The sequence below is a fragment of the Bos javanicus genome, chromosome 5, assembly GCF_032452875.1.
Source record: "Bos javanicus breed banteng chromosome 5, ARS-OSU_banteng_1.0, whole genome shotgun sequence".
Taxonomy (NCBI): domain Eukaryota; kingdom Metazoa; phylum Chordata; class Mammalia; order Artiodactyla; family Bovidae; genus Bos; species Bos javanicus.
In genome coordinates, this window is record NC_083872.1 from 88,064,561 (window position 1) to 88,082,466 (window position 17,906).

General features: G+C 35.8%; 1 protein-coding gene across 1 annotated transcript in view; it reads right to left on the reverse strand.

Annotated features, from left to right (window-relative positions):
- Positions 1-3,883: 3,883 nt before the first annotated feature.
- ETNK1 (ethanolamine kinase 1) overlaps positions 3,884-17,906 on the reverse strand; it is a 54,881-nt gene continuing 40,858 nt past the window's right edge. The window contains exons 6-8 of the mRNA XM_061417640.1: positions 17,127-17,287; positions 9,885-9,958; positions 3,884-9,572 (exon numbers count right to left, since the gene is read on the reverse strand). Of these exons, the coding sequence (XP_061273624.1) occupies positions 9,500-9,572; positions 9,885-9,958; positions 17,127-17,287 (308 nt within the window). The 3' untranslated portion in view covers positions 3,884-9,499. The remainder of the gene's footprint in view (positions 9,573-9,884; positions 9,959-17,126; positions 17,288-17,906) is intronic.

Sequence of the window (17,906 nt, forward strand, 5' to 3'; positions counted from 1 at the left end):
TTGCTTAGAAATACTTCCTAATTATTCAATACTTTGATTCATTCATTCAACAAATATAAATTGAAAGGTCCATATAGTCAAAGCTATGGTTTTTCCAGTAGCCATGTAGACATGAAAGTCAGACCATAAAGGCTGAGTGCCAAAGAATTGATGCTTTTGAACTGTAGTGCTGTGGAAGACTCCTGGAGTCCCTCGGACAGCAAGATCAAGCCAGTCAATTCTAAAGGAAATCAACCCTGAATATTCACTGCAAGGACTGATGCTGTAGCTAAAGCTTCGATAATTTGGCCAACTGACGCAAAGAGCAGACTCATTGGAAAAGACTCTGATGCTGGGAAAGACGGTTATACCATAAAGATAAATAAGGCTCATGTTGTGAAGGCTCATTAAATATACTCAGGAAGGCAAATACATAACCAGACAATTATGGATACATTCACTAATAAGAGGTATTACTGGACACTGCAGTGAGGTGGGCAAAAGGGCTAGAAGGAATGATTGCACAAGCATGGAGGTGGCTTTCTGGAAGCGATACTTCCAAAGTAGTCTGCAAAGAGTTTTTTAAAAGCTTTAACAAAGCCAAGCATTAACCTGGTAAGTGGACAAGCAGCATGGGGAAAAATTCAGGGGTTTTTCATAAGACTGTTATGTCCCAGAACTATGAGCAGATGGGTGATGCTCTAAAAGTATAAGGCAAGAGGTGAGACGAATCTGAGCTGAAGAGCTGAGACCAAACCAAGGAAGTCTTCAGCACTGTTTGGAGAGCCATTTTAAACAGTGAAATTGTCAACGAAATGCATAAAAAATGTGAAAAATGTGGCACTAACCACGTGACAAAAGAACATTAACAGTATGAGAGCTGAAACAAAAGGCAGAGTTATCAGCTTATTCTACCTCAGCTGGGAATTCATGTGTTGGGGGAACTCAAACTTTGCATTACTTTGCACATGTCCACAGAAGATAAGAGCAGCCCAAGAATTGACTTTGGGCATATAAACAAATTTTAACAAGTAGGCAAATTTGCCAATATGGAATCCTGGAATAATGAGGATAAATTGTATGCACACACACACATATATATACACACATAAATATATATAACTCTGTTTAACACCACACACTGACAATAGAGAATATATCAATACCCTCTTCAAGAACATTTCCCACCCTGGTGGCTCAGACGATAAAGAATCTACCTGCAATGCAGGAGACCTGGGTTCAACCCCTGGATTGGGAAGATCCCCTAGAGAAGGGAATAGCAACCCACTCCAGTATTCTACTGAACAACTTCAAACAGTCTAATCACGTGTAATCAGGGACCCATAAAGAGAAGATAGAACAGGTCTGAACTAATACCCAAAGAAATAATGGCTGAAACTTCCCCAAATTTGGTGAAAGACATAAATTTACAGATTCAAAATGGTCGAAACCCAAGCAGGATGATAAATAGAAAGGAAATCACATCAAAATGCATTACAATCAAATTGCTGAAAACCAATTAAAAAGAGGTCTTTAGTTCAGTTCAGTTCAGTCGCTCAGTCGTGTCTGACTCTTTGCGACCCCATGAATCGCAGCACGCCAGGCCTCCCTGTCCATCACCAACTCCCGGAGTTCACTCAGACTCACGCCCATCGAGTCAGTGATGCCATCCAGCCATCTCATCCTCTGTCGTCCCCTTCTCCTCCTGCCCCCAATCCCTCCCAGCATCAGGGTCTTTTCCAATAAGTCAACTCTTGGCATGAGGTGGCCAAAGTACTGGAGTTTCAGCTTTAGCATCATTCCTTCCAAAGAAATCCCAGGGCTGAAAGGTCTTGAAAGCAGCCAAAAAACAAAAAAGAAATGTACTTTTTCTTCATTCATTTCAATGATCACTAACTCATCAGAGGTAAAATGAGTGTTCTTAGGAAATACAAGTACTGAAAACATTGAGGGGTAAAGATTTACGGGACTTCTCAGGTGGCACTAGTAGTAAATAACCCACCTGCCAATGCAGGAGACTTGAGACATGGGTTCAATCCCTGGGTTGGGAAGATACTCTGGAGGAAGGCAAGGCAATTCACTCCAGTATACTTGCCTGGAGAAGCCCATGGAGAATGGAGCCTGGCAGGCTACAGTCCATGGAGTCGCAAAGAGTAGGACATGAATGAGCGACTGAACACACACACACACACGCAAAGATTTATGTGTGCAAATTACTCAACTAATTCACAAAAAAAAATACACAGAAAAGGGTACAGCAAAGGAAGTTAAAATATTAACAGGGGAACTCTGGGAAGGATGTATGAGAGTACACTAAACAATCCTTGTGACTTTTCTGAAAAAAGTGTTGCTCAGTCGTGTCCGACTCTTTGTGATGCCATGACTGTAGCCTGCCAGGCTCCTCTGTCCACGGAAATCTCCAGGGAAGAATACTGGAGTGGGTTGTCACTCCCTTTTCCAGGGGATCTTCCCAACCCAGATATTGAACCCAGGTCTCCTGCACTATAGGCAGTTTCTTTACCATCTGAGCCACAGGGAAAGCACTGTGACTTTGCTAGTATTTCCTAATTCTGTCCACTGATGGAACTTAGAAGTAGTAATGCCCAAAAATGGTTAAGGCCTTAATTTCTAAATATTCTCTAAAAATTAAAAAAATGTTAAGGCTCCGTAAGTATTTGAACTGAGGGTTGGGGCAGGGAAAGTACAAATCTAGCCTGGAACACCTTATTTTGCCATAAAAGGAAGTGCTCTAGAAATGATGTGGACAGTGTTGAAAGAACACAGCAGCCAATACAGTGAAGGAGCTCTCAATCACCAAGTTGAAACTAATTGAGCACTAGAACAAAAAAAAATTACAGCTCACAAAACATCCTTGCGTCCCTACTGGTTGGATAAATAAAAGTAAATAAACAAAGGTACAGCTTTTCCTTAAGAGTAAAATTCTAATTTATGAATGTACAAGGAAAGAGGGCAACAGAAAAGCAAGATCATGCAAACGTCATAATACTGTCTCAGGGCAAAAACTGCCCATGGACGCTAAAGTTAATAGCAAAAAAAGCAAAAAATCCTGCAGAGCTTCAAAAACCTGGGAGACATTTTAATCAAGTAACTAAGATTAAAACCACTAGTAACATACATATCAATATATTATACCTCACATAACTTCCCAGGAGACTCAGCGGTAAAGAATCCGTCTGCCGAAGCAAGAGACCCAGGTTCGAACCCAGGATTGGGAAGATTCCCTGGAGAAGGAAGTGGCAACCCTCTCCAATATTCTTGCCTGGGAAATCCCATGGACAGAGGAGCCTGGCAGGCTACAGTCCATGGGGTGGCAAAAGAGTCAGATATGACTGAGCGACTATAACAACAATCTCATAAGATATACCAAAAAGGATACATTACCATGGTATTCTTAACAAAAATTCATATCTATATTTTCAGAGTAAGGAAATAAGAAAAACAAATAAGAAATATTTGTTTGGAGAGGCAAGGAAGAACTCTAGAAAGTTGAATCAGATATTGGAGCTATCAGTATGGACTCAATCCTAAAGGAAATTAACCCTGAATATTCACTGGAAGGACTGATGCTAAGTTGGAGCTCCAATATTTTGGCCATCTGATGTGAAGAGCCGACTCATTGGAAAAGACTCTGAGGAAGACTGAGGGCAGCAGAAGCGGGCAACAGAGGATGAGAAGGCTGGAGAGCATCATCGATTCAATGGACCTGAGTTTGAGCAAACTCTTTCAAGGACAGCGGGGACTGGAGTGCTGTGGTCCATGGGGTTACAAAGAGTTAAGACACAACTGAGCAACTGAACAACTTCAAATATACAAACAGAATACACGAACACTGAAAAGCTTTTTCTACAAAAGGAAAACTACAAAAATAAGTTGAAGTCACAAGTTTATGGATACAAGCAGTTAGAACTCAACTTTATTGTTACAACCAATTTTTATTTACAGAATATAAATCTCTTCAAAAAGATACATTCCTTCATTTAATCAATGGTAAAAGGCCTTATTAAACGGAAATAAAGCCTAAACATCACTTATATTTAACAGAAATACAGATTCATGAAAAGTTCGTGAACATATAGCAAAAAATGCATTTTTATTTAAGCAGTTTACATGAATGAGGCTGTTTTTAATTTTATTCACTGGCAACCCCATTTTAACCACAGAACAAATTTTACTTAAATTAACAGCAGTAAAAATGTAAAAATTAAATTTGAAACATGAAAATAAACAACAAAAAACAGGAAGTATCTTCATTACCAAACAGATTACAAGTTCTCAGACACTCAGATACTTTCTGAGGCATATCAAATACACCTACCTCAAACGTTGCATTCATTTGAGAGGTATCAATACATTTTCAGTGCTGAGACTATTTGTAGCACTTACAGTATTTACAGAGCAGCATTATACTACTATGTTTCACATTTGATAAACACAAATTTAACCTTTATGCCACAATTTCCCAATTCAACATACAGCTAATGCAATGACAGTTATTAATTTAGTTTTTTTCTTCTGAAAATGATAAGGACATTATCATTTAAGAACATGGAATAATGCCAGGTCTTCTTTCTTAAAATAATAGTATATTTTAAAATCCAAATACTTCAAATCATGGAAACTTCACCCAGCTATAAAGCTTCCTAAAGAGAATAGAGTTTAAAAAACTCCTCTTTGCAAATTCCACCAATTTACAATTACTTTAGTACACGGAAGTAACAGAAAACTTCCTCAGATTATTGAACAATAAAAATGTCAGTGTGTCACTACATAAATTAGGTAGCAGCACACCACAACCATGCAAGTGCTCTTATTTCCGCCACTGCTTTTTTTTGGGGGGTGGTCCTTTTCCAGTTCATAGGATCTAGTATTCATGGATATCATCAGATCTTGGTCTCTCTCTTAAAGTCCCTTCCTTAAGAGTTTTGAAATTTAACTAATGGAACAATTCAAATCAGCCAGCTTTTTCTTACTCTTCATTAACTAGTTCAAATATAATACATAATGTTTTCAGTTTTTATAAACACCTTGTGTTTTGTCAAAATGATTAATGGTATTAATACCATTAATGGGCAAGATGTAAACAAAAATATGTCTACATTTAGGGATTAAGAGTATTTTACAGAGCAACTTTTTTCATAACTGGAAAAGTCATAGGATACATAATGAACACAGATTTTAACTGGCTGTTTGATAACATCAGTAAGTACAGGAAAAAGAAGAGAAAGCAGATTGCAGGATAGAACCCTACTAAAAACTTGAGTTCTGAATGCCTCAAACTCAAAAAGGTATTTTCTACAAGCACTACCATTATTTTTTCTATTCAAATGGTTGAAATCTGTCCATTTTAAATTATAATCCAGAAAGGAAAATTTTAGTGTAAAACCTGTTCAAAAAAATCCAATTCATCATGTAATATATCTTATTAATTTCAGTTTTTCAAGTACTCAAGTAATGCAAACTCAAGCATTTTCCTTTAGAGCAATACATTTACACACTAAACTTCAAAGATGGGGGGAAATTCATTTAAAATAATTGCTACATTTTTCTGTCTGAAGACACCAAACCCAAGACAAAACACTGTAATCACACAAATGGTATGTAACAGAAAAAAAAAAAAGGTGGTTCCTTATAACTAATATCTTTTGTTAAAAAAAGAAACAAAAACAAATGGCCTTAATATGTAACTAAGTTTCCAATCAAACACATTCTAAAATCTAACAAACCATATTAGAAAATTCAGAGCAAATCAATTTTGAAATAAAGATTAAAGTTGCTTTAGGACATCCTTATAATTCACTTTCCTTGGTACATAATAGTTACTAGCATTTGCCTTTTGTGTTGAGTGATGCAAGTTGCCGTCAATAACAAAACTTTCCTCCTAGCATAAAGCATTGTTAACTCTATTAACTGAAATACTAATATTAAAAGTTTGTCTATATCACTTTGGAACGCAGTACAAAATGCTTATTAAAAGCAATGTAAAGCAGAAAAGCAAAATGATAGTTTTCTCATTTACATTATGAAGGATTTTGAAAATGTAAGAAAGAAATACCTATATAACTTTAAAAGTGGAGGTTTTTAACTTTTAATTCAGAGTGTTTAGGGGGAATTTTTCCTTTAAATCTGGAAGCTTTCATAATATGTTTATGAAGTTAAATATTCCTAGTTCAACAAAAATGGAATTAGCAGTCATTAAAAGAACAGTTCTATCTTTTTCTGTATTTTACAATCCCCTAATGAACAATCTCATACTTAGAGAAGCCAACTGAGATATGCTTAAGTTGAACTAGAAGCTATTATTTATCATCTCCCTTGTACATATGGGACTTAAGAATCATATTGAGATATATAAAAATTGAAAGTGTTTTTTTGGTAGGAAAAAGTTAACAGCCTTGAAAATAGAAAAGGGTAATACTTCAGTTTGCAATCATAAAATTGCATTTTTAATTTGCTTTAGTTTAGAATCATGACTCAAAGAATGGAATTCTTACAGGGTATTAATTTAATGCTTGCAAGAATCTAACCTCCAAAAACTAACGGCCAAATAAAGAATGAAAAAAAGTCATATTAGGCACTGATAGGCTAAACAACTAAGTACTGACGTTAACAAAAACGGATAACCCTATTTCCAGTTCCTCTTGTTATCCCACTGTACCGCCCCATCTGTTGGTTATTTCCAGTCTAAACCAAAGAGCTGGATCATTCCCTTACAGAAAAATGTCTACAAAAGGGAAGAGAATGCAAAAAACAATACACAATCTCATATGCAAGATACAATTCACACTAATTTACAAACTTTTATTTACACTGTTGTATATACATTCCAGGCAGACCTAGTTGATGAGTTTTGTGCTCATATTGATCTCAAATGATCACGTGAACAGTATGATTTACTACCACATCTCTTTAATTCCCAGAAAGTGGTGGTAGCATGGGGTCTGGAGGGAAAAATGTCAAGTATTACTGGTCAGGTAAGATCACACAAGTAGGTACGGAACAAAGGGGAAAAGAATTGTGGAATTCTGCTTGTTTAAGCATCCAGGCCACTATGGTCTACTGACTAACAATGAGTATACATGAATGCCACTTCTCTAACAACCATTTTCATATTTACAAAATGAGCTTACTATCAGTTATTAGGTAAGGCATTCAAGTTCCTTAACATAAAAAGGCAAAAGACATCTCAGCAAGCCACAGGACAAATTTTAGAGGGATGCTTTCCCTTGAGAATCCCTTAAATGGTCAATTCAAAGGGAAGCAATTTTGAACTCTATTATTAGGCTGAAGTATGATCCCCAAAACCTGCAAAGGAAGTGAGAACATCATGATACCCCAAAGAGTGGGAGAAATATCTTAAGTATCTTATTTTGTTCCCAAGATCCACTGCCTAGGGCTAAAGTGAGAGTCTTTATTCCCCTTTACATTCACTTCCTGAATCTCTTTGAACCACTTACAACAGGTGTCACAGCGAGCAGCCATGCACAGTCTACCAGCAATGGCTCAGTGAATCTATTCAAAATAGTCTGAAGAATACGGAGGAAGACAGAAAAATGATCTCCTCTCCTCCCACCCTCTCCAAGATGTATACTGTTGCCCTTTTAGGAAGTCAGAAAGCAAAAAAAACCTCCAGTCCTACATATTCTTCGTTGTCCTAAGAAAACGTTCCAGCCACAGATGAAAATTCCACCAAAAACAATTTCTCAAGTTCACTCTTAACATTCTATAAAAAGCTATTAACTGTTTAATTGGTTCCTTTCCTTTAGTTAATTAGGTAAAATTCTACTGATCCAATGATAATACGGTTTATAAAAACAGAAACGAACATTTGCAATGTTGGGGAGGTAGGAAACAAATCGTGGCTAACACTGTTACAGATTCAAACAGATTTTAAGATTCTACTCATGTAACTAGAATTTACCATTTTAAATGCCTGTGTTTCTACTTACTTTACCAGTTTTAAACATCTTGAGCTAATCCAAGTTATTTTAAAGCACTTATCTGAGAGTATAAGTCATTTGGAATAATACATCAGACACTCCATAAGATTTCTCAGAGGATAAATTTGCAGTTGCATATTCTGAATATGCAGATCCATTAAGCCAACCTTGTACATGGGCACTTATGTGACCAAAGTGTGCAAAGCTTCTCAGACTAATTTTCTAAGCAAAGTTAACCATGACTGCTCAACTCCACACAGCAGTCTTCAAAACTTGAAGTTTGCTTATCTATCCCAAAGACCCAAGTTCCTTCCAAATAGTAACTGTCATCCTCTCACAAACAGACAAAAACAAAATCAAAAGAAATCAAAACAAACAGAAGCCCTCCTACCATGAGTATTTTTGCTTAATTCACACTGTTATATTAGATTTTAAGTGTACAGGATGTTCTAAATGTTCCTTATTTAATTCTTTTAACCACCTCAACTTAGTTCTCTGAAACTACGTGTTATCAAGTAGTAGAATGAATGCTGAATGAATGCTATCATTCTAAAGACACAGAAGCCAAACTAAAACATAAAGCCACAGTGTAAGGAATGAATCTGGAGAAGTAAAAAAGAATTAATCTAAACAACATTTTCTTGTTCCCAAATATTATAAGCATTCTACCTTTGTTTCAAAAATTAGTAACTGCTGTACTAGCTACTATTTAATAACAAACAAAATACAGAATATCCCAATAAGTGAAACAAAATTTTTGGTTAGAAACAAATTGATACAGTAAAATTTTAAAAACAAACTGTACCTTAAATGACCATATATAGTACATGAAAACATTATTTAATGCGGATTTTGGTAACAAAACCATCATATATCTATTCCAGGATTATATGGTAAATATTAATATTTATTCTGCCAGACTATGTAAGAAGAGGGAAATTTAAATTCTAAGATATTCCCCCCTCCAAAATGCTTTCCAATACTTCAGAAAGATGTACCACTATCATAGACAGTGAATGTATTTCATTCTCCTACACAGGTATTTTTCTATGAACATTTTAAGTTATCTAAACCAGCGTCTGGCATTTCAAGAGTAAATGATTCATTTTACTTACAGTGTGTCAGAAAGGTTACACTAAAAACCAAAAATGTTTACTGAAATTAATCTTACTTTAAACATAACAAAAACAATATTTTCTCTGGAAATTTTTCACTGCTTACACTCCACAAACAGATGAAACAGATGAAAGCGGTCACAAAATTCATGTTAAATTTATAATAAATAATTCACATATAACATAGATTAAATTATAAAAGGATTAAACTGACATCTTTGTATCTTTTTGCCGATTTAACAAACTTCTAACCCACCACATACTGAAAGCAGTAGGTATATTTCTTGACATCATTCAGACTATTTTAAAAATAAACTGGTTGTTAAGAGGCATAATTTGTAAAGCAAGAAAACCAAATTAAAAGAATTTTAACAAATATTGACTTTTTGGAATTTCTTAAAGATCCACAAGCACTGTTCAGCTACTTAAGAATAATTAAAGTCTTCTTTACTCAGGCACTTTCAATGCAGTAACCTCAGGCTTCATTTTAAAGTACTGGTTAAAACGAACAACTGCATACCTATCAAGAAAAGAGAGTAACAACAGAATTAGAGCTAAAAACCTTAATCCTCCATTTTCACTCACCCTTCTAAGTTAAGTTTTAAAATTTAAAAGGACATATTTTTAGTTTATTGCACCACCTACTGGACACTTTTCTAATACTGAGAACATTTAACAGATTAAACCAGATTTCCTTGCAAACCAACTATTAAATGCATACAACTTTTGTAACATCTGACTAAAAACAATAACTACATGTCCCTTATGGATTCTAAAATGAATCCAAAATGAGTAGAGACAAATGTAATGCATACAATAAAATTAAACTTACCCAAGGAAATCAAAATCAATAGTGGAGTATTTGGCTTGAATCAAAGCCCACAATCCCCAAAAGAAATGAGAAGCCTAAAAGAAGGAAAGAAATATCAAGAATTATGATAATTGATTTCTTTTCAAAACAAATATCAAATTGTAAGTTTTTCCTCTTTCATCAACTCCATGCATATTTTCTTGATGCCTTTTTAACACAAAGTATCTACATCACAGGTAATACTGAAGTGCACAATTCTCTGTTGCTGTTGCTGCTGCTAAGTCGCTTCAGTCGTGTCCGACTCTGTGCGACCCCATAGACGGCAGCCCACCAGGCTCCCCCATCCCTGGGATTCTCCAGGCAAGAACACTGGAGTGGGTTGCCATTTCCTTCTCCAAGGCATGAAAGTGAAAAGTGAAAGGGAAGTCACTCAGCCATGTCCGACTCTTAGAGACCCCATGGACTGCAGCCTACCAGGCTCCTCCATCCAAGGGATTTTTCAGGCAAGAGTACTGGAGTGGGGTGACACTGCCTTTTACGGTATAATCAGAAGCTGCACAATAATTTTGTATGTATGCTTTACTAAAATCTATTTCACTATTCACTTAGTGAATCTAAGAATTCACTTCCCAGGAAATATTCTATTGTAACCAGAAGTACTATAACTAGAAAAAAATTACTAGCTGTGTGGCTGTAAGCAACTTAATTAACCCCTCTGCATCTTTGTTTCCTCATCTGTAAAATGCAGGTGTGATCATTTATAATAAGAAATAAACATCTGATCTACATTCACTGTTTCTGGCTCATGGCTCCTTGGACTTTCCTAAGCATAAAGCAACTGGGAGCATTTTTTATATAATATCTGGTCTTTTGTCGTTGGTTCCTAAAATAGTTCCAAAGCCATAAAATTGAAAAGAATGCCTGGTTATTCTTAACAAGTCCCTTTCAACCACATGTTACTGAGGTGTCTTTTGAAAAGATGCTAAACTTGAGGGCTGGTTGCCAGGGGGAACCAACCAGGTGATTAGATGGTTGGAACTTTCAACCCCATCACCTCCACACCTCAGGGGAGGGAAGAGGAGCTTGAAGACTGAGATAAATCAATGGCCAATGATTTAATCAATCTTGCCTCTGTAATGAAGCATCCATTAAAACCCAAAAGGAAGGGGTCTGGCGAGTTTCCTGATTTCACGAACCACAACCTGTGCACATGCTGGGGAGGGGAGGGGTGTGTTCTACCCTACACTCCACGGAAGAGAAGTTCCTGAACCCAGGACACTTCCAGACCTCACTCTACCATACTTCTTCATCGAACTTTCTTCTGTATCCTTGTAATATCCTTAATGATAAACTGGTGAACATATGCAAACATTTCTCTAAGGTCTGTGAGCCACTTTGGCAAATTAATAGGCCCCAAGGAGGGAGTTGTGGAAACCTCCCATTTATAGCCAGTTGGTAAGAAGTACCAATAGCACCCCAAACTTGCAAGTAGCATCTAAAGGAGTGAGGGCAGAGTCTTGTGGGACTGAACCCTGACCTTATAGAATCTGACACTATCTCCAGGTGGAAAGCATCAGACTTGAGTAGAATATGTAAGACACCCAATCACTGCCTGCTGAGAACTGGAGAACTGCTTAGTGTGTGTGTGTGTTGGGGGCGGGGGAAGGAGAGAACCACCTCAGAGCAACTAACAATAGTATTTACACCTGGCATACAACAAACATCCAATAAAATGTTAATTATTATAATTACACAAAACCAGAATGACAAAAATGAGGAAGACTTTAAAAAATGGTCTTCTTTCTATCTAAGGATATGTCTCAGGTATTGAAAGGTGAATTATGAAATGCTCTCCTTCTTTTGAAAGTCTAAGTCAGCGGTTCTCAAAGTGGTCCATGAATCCATGGAAGATTCTGAGGCCCCAAGCTATTTTCATTACAATACTAATATGTTACTTGTCTTTATGACTCTGTTTACATTTCCAGTAATGGAAAAGCAATAATGCGTGAAGCTCCTGGTTCCTTAACATAAGCCAAGGCAGTGGTACACTAAACTGTACTAGTATAATGGTCTTACTCTTTACCACCACACACTCACAGTACAAATCCAGTCTCACTAAAGAATGTATTTTATGAAGCCATTAAAACTATTAATCTTATTACATCTCCACCCTTGAATACATGATATTCCGACATTCTGTGAGATGACACTGGAAATACACATAAAGCACAGCTGATGCCTACCCAAAGTATGAAGGCTGTCTCAAGGTAACACACATATGATTGAGTTGTGTGACCTAAACTTGCACAATTTTAATGGAATATCATTTTTACTTGAAAGAACAACTGACATATGAACTAGTTATAAGACTTGTGTATTTGGCAGACATTTCTCAAATATAAAAAAAGAGAACTTGTCATTTCAATGAAAATAACTGACAGTATTTGTTGCCAATGACAGACTTAAGACTATTCAACCTAAATCAGAACACTGGAAAATCTGTGTTCAACTCTGTGAGATTATCAGCTTCTCAATTAAGTATTTAATATTTTTCTGATATTGGCAGTGACATAAATAAGTGTAATTTTTCAATATATAATGAGATGTATCAACTTTGAGATGATTATACAACTTAATAAATGCATATTTTCCAAATAAGTAATGAATGACATTAAAATTACAAAATCACACACTGGTATAAGAGGTATTCAAAGTGTAAGATAAACTAAGGAAGTTTAATGTAATAGAGTACAAAAGTTAACTGATATGCTCAGATTAAACATTACTACTAACCTTTAAGAAACTATTACTTATTGAATTTTGGTGAAGCATCAGAAAAAAATATCCATAGTTCTCCGAAAAGGCAAAATACTTCTCTTTCCCAACAACATATGTGTGTGAAACAGGACTATCTTCACACACTTGAGAGAAAACAACACATTATATGAGATGAAATGCAGAAGCAAATATGAGAATCTAACTTTTGTTAAGCTAGACATCAGAGAAATTTGTAAAAGTATAAAATTATGTCTTTCTTCTCACTGAAGTGTTTTTTGTTTTGGAAAATAGTTATTTTTAATTTTTAAAAAGCTGTTTATGTTAATCTGAGCTTTTTAAAAATATATATATTTAGTAAATATTTTAAATTTAATATCCAAGATGGTAAATATTGATAACGAAACCATATAAACAAGATCTCACAGAAGTCTTCAAAAATTTTTTTAAAGTATAAAAGAGGGTAATGAGACCAAAATGTTTGAGAACCCTAATAATATAAAAAAATCATCTGCAAATAGTATCTCTTTCTATTAGTCTGGTTCTGTAGTAGGAAAACTAAAATCAGGGGAAATTCTACACCTAAAAATAACATCAAAACAGCTCTCCCCAGTGTTTCAAGCACTGTTATCAACCGTATTTCTCAATTTTTATTCATACAGTAATGTAAAATAACTAAATGATTCTCTACTGCTGCTGCTGCTGCTTAGTCGCTTCAGTCGTGTCCAACTCTGTGGGACCCCACAGACGGCAGCCCACCAGGCTCCCCCGTCCCTGGGATTCTCCAGGCAAGAACACTGGAGTGGGTTGCTATTTCCTTCTCCAATGCATGAAAGTGAAAAGTGAAAGTGAAGTCACTCAGTCGTGTCCGACTCTTAGCGACCCCATGGCCTGCAGCCCACCAGGCCCCTCCATCCATGGGATTTTCCAGGCAAGAGTACTGGAATGGGTTGCCATTGCCTTCTCCGGATTCTCTACTAGAGAAGCATTATACATAGAACCTCACTTATTTTGGTAGGTTAACACCTTTTACAGGCTGAAAATGAAAAAATTATATTTATATTAGACTCCTATATGAATAAAAAGGAAAGTGAGGGAACAGTCCATTTATTATTTGCATTCTCAAAAATGGAAAAGTGAGAATACTGAAGTACAACTAATATAATAATCTGTGATTCTATGATTTACTAATACTATTTCTCTCAGATTTCGAAGTTACAGATATGTAAGTCTATCAAAGGGCATTTTAATTCCTAGGCCACCCACATATGTTGCCAAGAAAAATTAGAAGCTTTATATAGTGAATAAACAACTTAAAATAAATTCTCAAACTCTTTTCTGAAAACCTCATATATAATTTTAATATATTATAAATAATACATATTTATATGTTTATAAATATATAATTATACAATATAACTTTACTTACAAAGAATCTGAAGTCTGCCAACAACGTGTCTAAAAACTCGTCAGAGCTTAAAAAACCCATGCATTATCTATTTGGTTTTATAATGTAAATACCTACTTTTGTTTGTCATCATCTCAACATTAATTGGAGAAGGCAATGGCAACCCACTCCAGTACTCTTGCCTGGAAAATCCCATGGACGGAGGAGCCTGGTAGGCTGCAGTCCATGGGGTCGCTAAGAGTTGGGCAGACTGAGCGACTTCACTTTCACTTTTCACTTTCATGCATTGGAGAAGGAAATGGCAGCCCACTCCAGTATTCTTGCCTGGAGAATCCCAGGGACAGAGGAGCCTGGTGGGCTGCCGTCACAGAGTCAGACACGACTGAAGTGACTTAGCAGAAACATTAATTAATTATAGTAAACAATCAATAACAAGTGAAGTCTTTTAATATTTAAGAGTCTGACCATGCCCTGAGGAATAAACATTTACCAACCATTTATTTTGGAGCTTCTCTAGTGGCTTAGCTGGTAAAGGATCTGCCTGTAACGCAGGAGACCTGGGTTTGATCCCTGGGTTGGGAAGAAGGGAAAGGCTACCAACTGCAATATTCTGGCCTGGAGAATTCCATGGACTCTATAGTCCATGGGGTTGCAAAGAATCAGACATGATTGAGTGACTTTCACATAACCATTTATTTATTTAAATCATCTACACCTTGATCTTATTACTCAAACCTCTTTTCCTCCCTTATCAAAACAGCCTTATAATGTATGTCAGTGCTATCTTCTTCATGACAAGTGATCAAGGGAGGAGGAGGAAAGAGTTTTTAAGACACATCCATAAGGAATAAGAGGGACTTGCCAGAAAATACTGGGAAAAGGGCATCCTAGGTAGAAAGAAATAATCTATACAAAAGCATACAAGCTTAAAACACCTTGGAGTGTTTATAAAACATGATGACTCTGCTAGAGGAGGAAGTGGGATGTGAGAAATACAGTGGGAAATAAGAAAATCTGTAGATGCTATCATTTGTATGTCACTCTGTAAACCACGGGGAGCCATAAAGTAGAAAAATGACACAATCAGATTCATAAATTAGATTCTAGTTATTAGAAAGATCACTTTTAAAACGTACAGTATGAATTACAGACAGAAAAAACCTAAAGGTGAAGAGACAAGTAAAGACTAACATAGGTGAGAGATTAAGTCCTTAATCATAGGTCATGCAATTAAGGAGAAAAGGGGTGCAATTCACAGAATTTCAGGAACCAAAAAAAAAAAAAAAAGAACCTGAAAATAGAAAAGTGTGAGAAGAGGAACACTTGAAAGATAATTCCTTCTTTCCTGGTTTCAGAATACAACAACAGAGTACACATCATTTTAATTAAGTCAAAACAGTACAGTAAAGAATAAATAATGGGAAACAGGACAGGATGCTGAAAATAAAATTCAAGTTTGGACACATTGTGGTCAAATACTAACAGGACCCTGGAGAGATACAGTCCAGATCTGGAGCTTGACAGTGGGAGGAAACTCAACTTGGGATCATTAAAAGAAAGGGCAGTAAAAGCCAGGGAACTGTATATAAAGTAGGGAATTCCCTGGTAGTCCAGTGACTAGGACTAGGCACTCTCACTGCTAAGGGTCCAGGTTCAATCCCTGGTCAGGGAACTAAGATCCCACAAGCTGTATGGCACTGCCAAAAAAAAAGGGGGGGGGGGGACGCAGAGCCCAAAATCTGAACACTAGGAAACACTAGAATGCAAGAGAATGAGAGGAAGAGTAAGAAGAAAGAATAGCCAGAGAAGCAGACAAGCAGGAGAGCACAAAAGAGGAAAACCAAGGAAAAATGGTACCACAAAAATTAACAAATAAAAAACTGGAATCAATGGGAAAATATACCATCAAATGCTATGGACAGACAAAGTAAGATAAGACTTAAGAGTTTTAACTGGATTTAGCAATTATGCCATTATTGTTAAGAAAACCCTATAATCTCTAAGATCATGCTTAAAAAAGAATAAATAGAAACAGCAGGCATCCTAGGACCAAATGGAGAGCATGTCATTAATGTTCTAAAGTCATCAGGACAGTAGATAAAGAAGTCACATTTCAACACATCCTCTTAAGATGTATTCTGAATGGCTCTGGAGAAATGCTACTTTTAATACTATGAAAACAGTACGCCCATGAGCCACCATTAGGGTCTATTTGTACAGACTACATAGCAAATAATTCCCCTGTCAATTGTAGAGAATTGTATTAAAACTAAAAAGACATAGTAGGTAAAAGAACTGCAACCCAATATTCAATTTGTCTCAATACCTTAGCTGAAAGCTCATTCTTTTTTTTTTTAATTTTTTTTATTTTTAAACTTTACAATATTGTATTAGTTTTGCCAAACATTGAAATGAATCGAAATGAAAGCTCATTCTAATGGCAGCATGTCATTCTCAAAAGATAATTTAAATGAATTAAATTTTGAAAAAGTAGATGCATTTAGAGTAAAGAGAGGTGGGTCTTGAAAATAACAGAGCATTAAAATACCAAAGATGTGGGAAATAACTGCTTATCAAAAGGTCATGAAGACAAAATACTGCGCAGTTATGAACACAATTCTACTGGTTCTTCCAATTTACTTTTAATCATGTTAACATGATAAGTTCATGTGATGATTACATGTATTCTGGAAATAACCTCACTTCTCATACATCTATCCTTGATTATGTTTTTTATAACATAAAGAGAATTCGGTATTTTAAAAAAGTGCTTCACACTTTAATCCTAACTCTAACTCAAATCCATTCACTGAACGAATAATTTTATTGAGCACTTAACCTGTAGTTTGGCATTGCTGTTCTAGGCGCTGAGGATACAGTAGTGAATGAAATAAAATCTTTGTCCTCAAAAGCTTTACAGTGGAGGAATTGTAAACACTCTTGTTTTGTCATTATTTTAAACAATTAACAAGTTCAAAAAACTCAAAATGGGAACTGCTTAAAAAAATGATGGAAAACTTTTTTTAAGCTATTAACACTGTATCAAGAACCTTTCATTAATTACTTAAATTTAAACTTACCAAAGCAAACTGATTGACTTGAATGAAGAGTATTTCCACTTCCTTTTCAGTAACTTCAGTCCCAAAACCCTTATATTCTTTGTAGGCTTCAAGGTAAGAACGCAGCCACTGGCCCTGTAGTTCTCTACCTGGATAAAGACTATAGTCTACATCACTCACACCTAAAATAGAAAAGTACACTGAGATTTTTTTAAAACACATGACATATCTTCTGTCTACTTTAATAATGTGCACCATCTACCTATTTTTTCAGAAAAAAATTATTAAATGTCTCCATTTTTTGCTGAAACACTAGATATTAAATAAATACCATTTACTAAATAAACCAATCATAACGTATTCCTAATTAAATTCTAATACACAATACAGTTGATCACCATAATCAATTTTCACTGCCTCAATTTTTCCTCAAAATGTGAAGCCTGAACCAACTACCATTAGGTGTCACAAATCTTCATTTACCTCAGTACCTCAGGAGATTCTTATGATTCTCATGCACACTAGCATCTAGAGCATTTTCTAGAACTATGGCTTTAAAGCATCTTTAACCATTACTCCCAAAGTAACAAATACATTTAAGTGGATAGACCTATTTTTTGTTTTCTGGTCACGCAGCATGTGGGCTCTTAGTTCCCCAACCAAGCAGTAAACCTGCACCCCCTACATTGGAAACATGGAGTCCTAACTACTAGACCACTAGTGAAAACCATAAATACATTTTTATATTGAAGCCTTACACATGCACCTGATACTATATTTCATGAAACAATATTTACCCTA